The sequence below is a fragment of the Colossoma macropomum genome, unplaced genomic scaffold (genome assembly GCF_904425465.1).
Source record: "Colossoma macropomum unplaced genomic scaffold, Colossoma_macropomum, whole genome shotgun sequence".
In the NCBI taxonomy this organism is placed as follows: domain Eukaryota; kingdom Metazoa; phylum Chordata; class Actinopteri; order Characiformes; family Serrasalmidae; genus Colossoma; species Colossoma macropomum.
Window position 1 is genome coordinate 14,730,576 of NW_023494784.1, and position 11,836 is coordinate 14,742,411.

The 11,836-nt window shown below is 39.4% G+C and overlaps 1 protein-coding gene across 1 annotated transcript; it reads right to left on the reverse strand.

Moving 5' to 3' along the window:
* Positions 1-1,186: 1,186 nt before the first annotated feature.
* On the reverse strand, positions 1,187-10,270 carry chaf1b (chromatin assembly factor 1, subunit B). Its single transcript, XM_036572153.1, has 14 exons — positions 10,206-10,270; positions 9,222-9,354; positions 8,989-9,121; positions 8,514-8,634; positions 8,319-8,422; positions 8,126-8,222; positions 7,944-8,028; positions 6,976-7,069; positions 6,787-6,856; positions 5,844-5,935; positions 5,576-5,735; positions 3,986-4,534; positions 1,708-1,769; positions 1,187-1,495 (listed from the first exon to the last, which is right to left on the reverse strand). Exons 2-14 carry the CDS (start codon positions 9,345-9,347, stop codon positions 1,335-1,337), a joined length of 1,854 nt encoding a protein of 617 aa, XP_036428046.1. The 5' UTR covers positions 9,348-9,354; positions 10,206-10,270; the 3' UTR covers positions 1,187-1,334.
* Between the last annotated feature and the right edge of the window lie 1,566 nt (positions 10,271-11,836).

Below are 11,836 nucleotides of genomic sequence, written 5' to 3' on the forward strand. Positions count from 1 at the left end.
GCCTGCTCTGTACACTCAACCTTCAACTCAGAGATGGATGACATTTTGTTTGAAATTGATGAGACACTGGTTTGGTTCTAGTGTTGAGAGGTAACAGAACAGGCTTGTACCTTGCAAGAAGTGAGAATGTGCACCAGGAAACACTCCACAGCAGTGATACTGGAAATCAGGGCACTTTCCACATAAATATACCGAAAAGCATGGACACCAGAAAGGCATGGTTCCCAATGCTACTGAAAAAGCACTTCCATGTACATTTGAAATAACCTTCTGTTCATCCACTCTTATTCTCAAGGTTAATATTCACAAATAACAAAACTGGCAGATAATTATCAGATTTTGGTCTAGTTCACTCACTAACCACCAAATGATAATTTGCTATCTTGAACACACTGAATCCTGCTAAGCAGTGTAATGTTCAAATCCCACAAAAGAATGAGCGTCATTTTCAAATTTTTATAGAAGCCACCATTATTCTTCTTTCCAGAAACAGACTGACCAAACACACGCACAGGGACACAGCTTCTTAGTCTTAATGTGAAAGGAAGAGTGCTAATTTCAACTTACATGGGCTTATTTTGTGCTTTTTTGGATTCCTGTGGCTTAAGTTAGATTGTGATTTACTGTCTCAGATAAACTTAAATACTAAATAACTTCTGTAATTAGAACCTGAAAGCTCAAGTACAAAAAGTTCATTTAATTGTTAATCCTGTTCATGGCTAAATCTAACTAGACCATTATGAAACCTGCATACTTCCACTTTGTTCCCTTCTATGGTTTGCTTGGCCCCACAGTCCCAGCATGTGTTTCTCTCTGTTCACTTTCGGTACAGCATTTTCTCACGAATTATAATAGTTTAGTTGGTGGCACCAACAAGGGCTATAAACAGGGCAGAGAAATAACCGAAGACAACCATCTTTAAGCTGTGAGCACATGGTTGAAACAGGCTAATCAAGGAATTCCAGGCAAAATCTTGTCCATCTCAGTGAACTGTACTTTGAAATTAACCAGAAACAGTTCAGTGCCAAAGTTGGCCCTATTAGCACATTTTACAGAATGTCTTTCAAACAGTAATACATAATCTGTTTAAGAAGCTTGGGGAAAAAAAAACAAAAAAACAAAAAAACAAAAAAAAACAAGCAGATGATCTTTGATGACATGTTTTGCATATGTCTTTTATGGGCATTAGAACACTGGTGAGTGAATCTGAAATTTATGTCCAACTTCATGCATCTGCAGGAGCTTACGCACGTACACTTCGTGCTAGTTTACAGAACTTCTTGGACATGCTTGGATGTTAAGCAAAGGGAAGCCTTGTTGCTGCTCCATGTTTCTTAAGGATCCGTGGGCTTGCTTCTAGACTCCATGCCCACTGAGGGCTCACTGCTTTGGACAGAGGTGCTGGTGCTATCAGTGTGGACTGGAGTTTCATTGGTCTTGGGACGCTTGGATTCAGGAGGCTTGCACACTGGGTCGTTGGGAGGAGATGGTCTCTCTACATCAAAACAGAAAGATTATGAAAGTATACAACACCATAACCAAAAACATAAGGTTCATTCAATAATGTCTTGCCAAAAGTATACAGTTTGTTAAAGTACACAATAAAAATGAAAATACTGTAAATATCAGACTGACACCGGAGCTAATGTTTAGTGGGTTTAGTAACTATGTCGAGGCAACTATAAGCAGGCTTAAATCACCACTAACCATGTTTGGCTTTCTCAGTGGAGGATGGAGTGATGGGGAGAACTGGCGTCAGAGAAATTCGTCTGTAAGAAAGAAACAGAAAAACCAAACTTTAAAATTTACTGCTATACAAATACCGACATATCTTCCATTCAGCCTCTGCCTGTCTCCCAAAATAAGGTGTTTTTCTCTGTACTGTGAAACATCAAAGGCTAATGGCAGTGATATCCAATTTTATTACCCAAGAAGCATCTGAGGATAATTTTCAAAAGTAAAAATACCTAGACACGTTAGGTCTGGTATCTGGACACATCAAGTATCTGGACAATGTGGATTCCACCTATAGCATCCACCGCCATCCTCGTTGCTAAACAATATGCGACAAACCTTTACTACAATTTCAACTATATTACACACTACTATGAGAATTTTCTACAAATGCTGAGAATCTAATCCTGAAACAGCAGTGAACTGTAAATCACTCAAGAAAGCTGACATTAAATACAGAAACCCAACAACACATAACCTGAATGAAAACACAGTGCCCACTCAAGCAGTACAGAGACTCAAAGGTGAAGTAAAGAAAACCTGGCCATAAAACATGACCACTTTTGATTTTAAAAACAGGAACTGTGTTTAAAGCCTGCCCAAATTACATTAACACCTGCACACAGCAGAGAGAGAAGCTACACGCACAGGATATAACTCGAATAAAATCCAGGACCGTAACATGGATGTTCTACAGTTTCATTGCACTGAACCAGCCAGACACATTTACAAACAGAAAAAACAAGTTTAACATGGGCACTAGAGATGACAACGATATCATCTTAACACACACACAAAAAAAGAACAACTCAAAACAAATGGTGATACTGTTTACAGATGTTCCCTCCAGTGCCAGTTTCCTGCTATCATCACAAGAGTTACATATAAAAGCTTTACACATGGAGGTATTGGGCTGTGAAAATAATTGTCCTTCTAATATTCTTCCATACTCAAGGAACACTTCGGCCAGTGGTGCCACAGTAGTCTTTACAAGGTCTTAAAAACATGGAAGAACCCCTTCTGATGATGCATCTTGATTTAAAAACTACAACTGCATTGAATATATAAAAGAATATCTAAAATTGTGAACTTTGCCAAACTAATGAGGCTGAGAGATAATGCTACGCTACAAAATACTGCATGACAAGAAATAAACTCCAGTTTTAGGCCACAATGCCCTTTTAACTACAACGGCAGCAAACAACTGTCAATAAGCAACTCTTCTGTTGGTTACTTTTTGATCAAACTTGTATGTTAGTAGTAACCTGTATTTGAAAATTACTTTTATTTAGAAGTATTTAATTAAAAACAATATTTGGGCAGCACCCCAGGTATACTGACAGCCACCCAAGTATCCAATTTCACAATTTCCAAATGCTTCTTTATCCAATGTTTCTTTATTTTAATAATTGAGTATTTTTAAGTAGCAAGTATGTATAAACAAGGCCACACCTCATGTAACATTAGCTGCAACGTCAGCTGCTTGCATTTCAACATTTCTGTGGTTCAATGCTGCACACTCAAACTTACAAATTACAAAAATAAAAAATACGTTTGAACATGTGTATATATTAGAATGTGCTATATATTCACTGCAATTTTCTGCCATACACTGTGTGCCAGCTAAGTACATGAGCACTGTATTTTTGTAATGTAAGCTACAGTTAATAAATGAGTCCAACATTGCAAAGCCCAATACTGATAACAATTAGTAAGCAATGAATATCTAGCTAACTTGATGTTAAGCAGTCAAAATTATGTTAATTCTAATAAATTTAACAATGATGGACTTTGAATAGGTGAATAGGAGTATGCCTTTTCTGAAGTATGTTTAATTCAACTGACTGACTCAAGAGATTCCACATTTAAGGTCGCTGAATTCAAAGTGAGGTGCCCTTAACATGCTGCTTCTGGTAAGAGAGCAATCCATCAGGCACATTCTATTCTGTAGTTGTGTAGCAATCAACTAGTGGTTCACCTGACAACCAAAACACATATGAATCCCTGTTTGTAACCCTGGATTTTTGGATCACACCACATGTGGCTGTGATTTGATAGAAAATAATAAACAATGTCTCTCAGAAATGAGAGCAGATTCCTCTGTGAAAAGTTTAAGGATCCATTTAATCATGTCCATTCAAATCAATACATTCAAAACTAAACTGTTTTTGTCATCAACAATTTTGAGGCTGACCAACTGTTGCAGGCTTTATGTTACACTACAGTGTTAATGTACAATTTGCTCTCCTACCTGGGAGTGGGTCCCTTAGGCGTTGTGGTGTTTTTGACATTGACTGGTCCAAGGGGGGTGCTAGGGGCTGTTTTGGGTGTGGTAGGTCCCTGACTGGACAGAGGGGTGGAGGGTGCAGATTTGGGCATACTGGGGCTGCTGGTAGGAGCTGCTGTGGGGACTGCAGGAGATTTTGGAGTGCTGGGTTTGCTCCAGCCCTCCAGAGTATTGAGAGTAATTCGTCTGGGCTGATGTTTGGCCTTGAGGCCTAGCGGAGTACGCTTCTCTTCTGGGACAGGAGCTCCAGGAGTCTTTGATGGGACAGAGGCTGATGAAGCCTCTTTTTCCTTCTCCTGAGTGACAGGCATGGGGGTGGGGCGAGGCACGGGTGAAGAGGTTCGTCCGGTACCTGGGGTTCTCTTGCCCCTCTTCTCACTGGCACTAACCGGGGTGATGATATCCAGTGGAGGCCGCTCCTTTAGAGGGGTACCAAGCTCCAGCTCCTCAAAGGACACAAAAGAGCAGTAGCCGTCCGTGGACGACACAGCCAGGAAAGAGCCATCGCGAGACCTGAGACAGAAACAACACAGAATGAGCAGAGTATTTGGAAAATATAACACGTATAACACATACAGTATAGAAAGGCACCTTTCCCTAATTCTTGTCTGCACAACCTTTGGCTATGACAGTCTTCAAATATTTTTTGTACCCTTGTTTATACATTTTGGAGCTTTCAGTTCTGTCTAAAGACTTTTAAAATCAGATTAAGACCAACATAGTCCAGGTTTTCCTACTGAACGATTATTTTGTGCTTTTGAATGCGTCACTGTCCTGTTGGAGGACGCATGATCTTTGACCCATACTTAGATTTCATGATTCCATCATGTTAAAGGCATCCAGTAGCAGAGGTAGAAAAGTAGCCCCACAACTTTGTGGAATGTCTACCATATTTAGATGTAGGTAGGGTGATCCTTTATTTATAAGTTTCATTTCATTCATTCACCTATATACAGCATTGCCAAATTCTATTTTGGTTAATCCATCCACAGAACTTTGAGCCTCATTCACCAATATCTTCCTAAGTTTTTTCTTAACTTTGCTCTTGAGAAATGTCTACATCAGATACGTGACATAAACTGCAGAACTGCTAGCATCTTTCTGCTCTTTATGTTTGCCTTTCAATGCCCATGAAATCCTTCTTAAGTCAGTTTGTGGCATTTGGTACCGGTTGAAACAACCACTCTGTGTGTATTATATGTGTAGCCTTTCCATCCTCAAAGTTCATAGCAGCCTTCGAACAGAGTTTTCTGGCCAGTTTTTTCTTCCCCACACATTTTTGGAGATTCTTGAAACTTTTTATTAAAACATCGAGAACTGTGGAACCAGGATTGCCAAGATCTCTCTAGATGGTCTTGTGTAAAACTGATTTTTCAAATCACCCCAGATTTCTTGTGTTCACCAGGGTCAAAAAAAGGAACAGGAAAGGAGAATGTCCTTTTTAAAGGCTTAAAGCCATCATTCATTGGTTACTTTATGTCATGTGGCTACTGCTAGTTTTTCAAAAGTGAGTTTAAATTCACAGCAAATAAGAGCAAATGTGTGTGTTCGTACCAGCTGAGGTCACTGAGGGTGTGATAGTGGATATTGGACACATAACCAAACGGCAGTGTCTGCTGGGTGTCGTAGAAAAAGATGGAGTCTTCAGATGCCACAGCAAACACCAGCCGGTAGGGCAGCTGGAACGTGTTGGGCAGTGTCTGCAGTGATCCATCTGAAAGAATGCATCAAAGAGGGAGAGAAGGGTGTTAATGTTTAAAGCATACTGAGAAAACTTGAAAAATAATGAATGACAAGCTCATGTGGTGGTGGGGAGTCTCACCTTCTGCTTTCTTGGTCCTAAGTTCAAAGTAGACAGGGCAGCAACGTACAGCTAGGGTGGCTTTAGCAGGGCAAGGCAAATGAGCTATGGGTCTGACAACAAACACAAAGATAACATTTAAAAAAAAAAAAAAAAAAACAAAAAACAAAAAAAAAGCCTGAATGTACAGCTGCAAAATGAAACCGACCTAATGTTAACAATGAAAATATAAAAACACAGGTCACCTAGGAATTAATATTATTAATATAATTAATATAATAATATTGTTAGTATTATTTTTCCCCACCCACTGGTGCACAATGATGTAAATCAAAACACAGATGTCAAAAGTCATAATACTTCAATAATTAAGGGAAAACATAAAACACTCATTTGTCTCATACATGCTCCCTGTACAATCATGCCTCTGACCATCAAACATTAGTCATTCATGTGTGCAGCTGACTGAATTAGACAGATTCTTAGGTGGTACAAACAGAAGCATGGCAATCGCTCTGGTGTCCGCCTAGGAGTATTTCCAACCCCAAAAGACTGATCGTTCCTTTACGTTCGCTGCCTCAAAAACAAAGCAGACTGCTTCAGATGCAACTAACTAGACATCACGGGCCTGCTGTATTTTCATTTGAAACATGACAAACACCCATGACTCAGGCAGTCAGCTAAAGAGGCTAGCATTAGCATGGTCTGCATCATTTATGCCCCAGCAGAGCCTGAGGTCATCTTACTCACGCTGTAGGCCTTTTTTTGGCATGTGTGCATTATCTGCGCTTATTTGTGGCATATCAGTACAACGTTATGACAAACTCATACCTGACGAAGGATTTGCAACCAGTATACCAGATGAAGCAGTTTACCACCCACTACTACCATTAACTAACAAGGTCAAATGGTTTTGATTTCTGACTGACTTCACAAATGGGCATATATAACATCACTACTATACCTTTTGAAGCTCTTTCTGGAAAAAACATAGGTGGTGTTTGTGACGTTTTCTCCTGCCTCCACACACCCAGCTGAAAATCAAACAAAATAGCATCATAACATGGGAACTTGGCTCTTCAATCTCACCTACAGTCAATGCAGCAAAACAAACAGCTTCCCTTACATCAAGGGAGCAATTCAAAAAGCCTACCAGGTGCAAGAAGGAAGGATCCATCAGGTGTAAAAGTGAGACGCCTGAAGAAGGATCTCATACTGTCATCATGGAACATCCTGTAGTTTTTCACCTGTAACAATGTTAAGGAAAAGAAAAGAAAACAAAAAAATGCACATCAGAATGTAAAAAATTAAAGTTTATTTTATTTCACTAAGCATTTAAATTATAACAATACTAAATGATACGTTCTCTGGTGCAGCTACACAACTACTGCAGTTTTTGTTACACTCCGAGTGCTGACGTTTACACTTCCGCAGCCACTGTTTTATGTTCCAATGACCATGTCAGAGAGATTTTTAGTCATTGTCTTTTTTGACAACCACCCTGCGACTCCCAGGCTGAGAATTATTGCTTTATAACAGTGTAAGCTTTTGAGAATGACTCATTTGTGAATTTAAAATTCAAATGTATTAAAATATCTGAGAAAGGAAAAATCGAATTTATGATCCCAGTTGACAGTCCTAAACACACAACTATAAGTTGCAGATGAAATTAGCATGAAGTCATGAAGCTCCCAATATAACATAGTGGAGAAAGAGAACAATGATTTGTAGAGAAGTCCTTTCCCGTCAGTAAAGTTTTGTAACTTGACAAAAGCACTGAAGCATAGGGAAGATGCGGACAGACTAAAATGATGTTCACATGTGCCCAAAAGTATCTTAGTAGCATTATGAACATCTTAACTGTTAGAGAGAGTATTGAGTATGATGCTCACTTTACCATATAAGAATCATGTATTCCAGGTATTCGTTGAGTCAAGAGCTGACATCAAAGCTTTGGACTTGATTATACACAGTGAAGTCTGCCAGCACTCACATGCACACAGAGAGTGACTTCACTGAATCCCGTCATTTGTAATCAGAACCGAAGCCGACCTTAAAATGTATGGCACCAAACGACCCTAGCTGGCAAACATTTAGCGGTATAAGGACAGTCACACTGACCTCTCCTTCCCCAGCAGAGCCTGAGGTCATCTTACTCACGCTGTAGGCCTTTTTTTTGGCATGTGTGCTGTACACACGCATTACCCTGGGGAAGAAGAGGGAAACGTCCACAATGAAACCGAATACTATGATTAGGTGCTCAGTTTGTGTAAAGTCAAACTTTTACATCACACACGCTTTACCTATCACAGCTTAGCGTACTGATGTATTGGCCAAGTGGGTCCCAGGCCACACCCTGCACATAGCTCTTATGGTCGTTGAAGATGCACATCTTCTGACCTGCACAACAACACCGCAACAAAACATTCAATACACTCAAACCTTGCCAGATGAAAAAACAGATGAGAACACTTGTGATGACATTATGATTCACACCTTTTTGGACGTCCCACATGATGGCAGTGTTGTCCACAGAACCAGAAACAAGAAAATTCCCATCGCTGGTCCATGAGATGTCATAGACATCCTCAATGTGTCCCCTGCAAAACACAAACAAGCATTTCTCAAGGTTTTCTACAATAAATAAACTAAGAACTGTAAATTAAAAGAAAGTTTGTGTAAGAAGATAACCTGAGAGTCTTCACTACATTCCAGCTTTCCTTATTAAGCTGAGCATCCTCATCCTCCTGGAAAGCTGGGGCCTGTTCAGGCTCTTTACTGTCATTCAGCTTCCACAGTAAGATAGCTGCATCTGAATAAAAAAAAACAATGCCAAGTGTTAGTACTAGAAATCTTTACACGTAAAAGCTTAGAAGAACTATAATATATTGATATCAGTGGCCTTTCTGTAAGAAAGTATTCATTAATTAGTTTCATCCTTCATTCTGTTTGCTCTTAGATCAACTAACTGCCTGAACAAGGGGTGCCTAGCTGTTCTTAAGTGAGGTATTGTTCTGCACTGCAGAGTTTAGCAAATACATCTGGCATCGATGTTCAAATGCCCTGCTTTGATCATGTGTTAGGAGCACTACAATGGAATTGTATAAATAAACTCTGCAGGCTGGCAGATCTCCAGAAGCAGGTCTGGTCATTAGAGGACACTCACCATCTCCTCCTGAGGCCAGGAGGTCTGAGGCAGGGGAGAAGCGCACTACGTTCACTGCTTTCGTGTGTCTCGCCAAATTCGACAGGAACTCTACAACAGCTTTTCCATCTGGCCCTCTGTCTACACACCACATCTACATAAACGGACAAGTGAATTGAAGCATGTGATGGTAATACAGATCCAATACAAGGCATACATAAAAAAAAAAAAGTTTGTCAGTGAAGCGTACTTACTCGCACAGTGGTGTCCACTCCAGCAGTGGCCAAGCGGTCAATCTTGCCCTCTGCGTTCTGCTGGAAATCCAGACTGTATACTGGCTCCTTGTTGTGCCAGGCAATCTCACACGTTATCACCTTCATCCTGTTACTAAGAGTCAGAACAGAAGAGGAGAGACAGTGAAGCGAGTTTTATAACATGAAAGGGCAGACGCCTTGCGTGGACTAAAACATTGTAGTGAACCACTCAGATCACTTAAAACTGATTTAGTTTCAGAAGCTTGAAACATCAAATCTGTTATTTAGCAGTGGGAAGAATACATCAGTGCATACGTCACACTTTGATTACGGATGGCTGCATTACTCGCTATTCAGCGATTTCCAAATAAATAAATAAATAAATACTCAGTATGTACCATGCATTGAACTAGCCGGCTAAAGTTACAGAAAATAACACTTTAGGGTCCAGTTTCCCAAAAGCAGTGTTAGCTAAAATAATCGTAACTGGTAGAGGGAGTGTTGTGTGATACTAGCTCTATCTTTTAAGAATCATTTTGTCCTAAAATACTTTTGGGAAACCCAAACGAAATGATTTAAGGTTAACTGTTACTTCTTTTTATGCACACTGAAATGCACACAGCGGTGTCGTTACAACTCACATACACAAGAAATACTGAGGTTAGTCAAAAACTGTAGGTTAAGCAGTTTAAAGTAAGACATGTTTAAAGTAAGATGTTTATATGCTACTTCACATCTGTAAAACATGAATACTGCCACTACAAGTCCTGCTTCGTAGCTAACCATCAACTTCAGGTAAGACTGCGTATGAAAACTCCAGCTTTAGCTTTAGCGGATAGACGGTTACTCGGTTTCTCGGCTGGTTATTGTTACTTACTTACTTCTCTGTAGTTCATATACAGAGCCGCGCTGTAAGGTACTTACTATATTTTTTTTTAAAAAGATGACACAGTAGTTTTATTTAAAGAAATAAACACAACATACCTCACAACAAAAAGATCTCTCAGTGAACGACGCGCTTTCTTTTCACTCTCCCACCAAAACACCGTTTCCCGCGCTGTTTTTGGACTTACCAGTTCCGGCTTCCTAGGTTGCCAGATCAGTAAACTAGGTAGGAGGCGACAGACCAACAAGTGCGTTTTCAATAATGCATTAAAAGACATCTATATCCCTTTAGAATTGAGAAAATATGCTGCTCTAGTGTTAATTCCCAGCAGAATTGTTTGCAATATGCAATTTGCAGCATCTCTCCAAGACTGCTTTCAGATGATCTTATCTTAATGGCGAGAGTTCTTATGCGAAATAAATAACCTCTGAGTCTGATTAAATGAACCCTCACTAATACGCATGATATTTTTAAATAAAAAAGGGCTATTCTCTGACTTTACGTTATGTTTTTTTTTTCCTTTTTAATGTAAGCGTGTATGTCTTTCTTTTCTTTCAATCACTACTGTTGCTCGGCAAGAGAGCCATTCTCAGTAAAGGATCGCTTGAACTAAGGATTTTACAAGCCCTTATTTTACGGATTAATTTTGCCGGGAACTGGCAACCTCCACAAACGTCACAGAATGTGTACCCAGAAGAGTTAAGACACTCTGTATGGCTTCTGATGCGGGGGTGCAAAGTTGTTATTTAGCAGATATAAATGTTGCTAATATGCTGGGAGCAGAATGCGTTAACTTAAGTGTAATAAAAGTGATTATTTAAAAATGTCCGTACACGTGCTGAACAGTGTTACGCGTATTACGCTTATAATTGTATCACCTCTATGACGAAATGGTTTTCCCCAAAAGAAAGCGGCAGAAGGAAAGGAAGGACCAGAGAACTTGTAGAGAGGAGATTTACCACTCTGTAATGTCTTCCAGGTTTCTTAAACGCTAGAGGGCGCTCCCGAGCGAGTCCAAAATGAATGGGATAAGATGGAGCATTTGAACAAAATCATAGCTTATAAATGCTTAAATATTTTAAATGCACAACAATACAACCATTTCCTGAACACAGAACAGCATAAAACATTTTAACACCGCTGTTATATTTTTAAGAGCTTTTAAACATGAGTTATAGGAGTTCAAAACGGCACCTCATGTACATCCATGACGTCTGTGAGCGCGAACAGCCAATGAGCTGCTCCGCTCGCCAGCCAATTAGCACTCAGTAGCAGTAATGCAAGCGTTCTGCTGCCCAAAACCCGTTTGCTGTAGAAAAAATTAAATATATAGATACATTTTCTGTGCTTTTTTTAGTAAAATACATCCTTCTACTTTCTAAAATTAAAGGAAAGTTCTGGGCAAGCGATCAGAAGCTATTTTGACTTTTCGTTTTGAACCATTGAGCTCCATTTCCTCCCATTCATTGAGGACTCACTCGCGGGCGCCCTCTGCTGTTTTGCAGTCATGTTGTGGATACTAAAAATCCACATGCAAAATATTAAGTATCAAAATGTCCAAAATATGTTGCACAAATAACGAAAATTTTTTTTTTTTATTTTCTCTAATTCTGATGGAAATATTTAGCTTATTTTGCCAATTTTATTTTATTTGCTGATTTTGCTGATATATTTTTTCCTTCTAAAATTTTTCTTTTGCTTCTGACTTTTGGTACTTTTTAACAGGGAG

Bases quoted from the DNA above. Each gene is read 5' to 3' on its own strand.
- chaf1b (XM_036572153.1), bottom strand. From the start codon at position 9,347: ATGAAGGTGATAACGTGTGAGATTGCCTGGCACAACAAGGAGCCAGTA. The intron at 8,223-8,318 runs GTGTGAATCATA...GTTGTTGTGCAG, and splicing joins CATGTGGGACGTCCAAAAAG to GTCAGAAGATGTGCATCTTC. The intron at 8,029-8,125 runs GTAAAGCGTGTG...CTTCTTCCCCAG, and splicing joins AGTACGCTAAGCTGTGATAG to GGTAATGCGTGTGTACAGCA.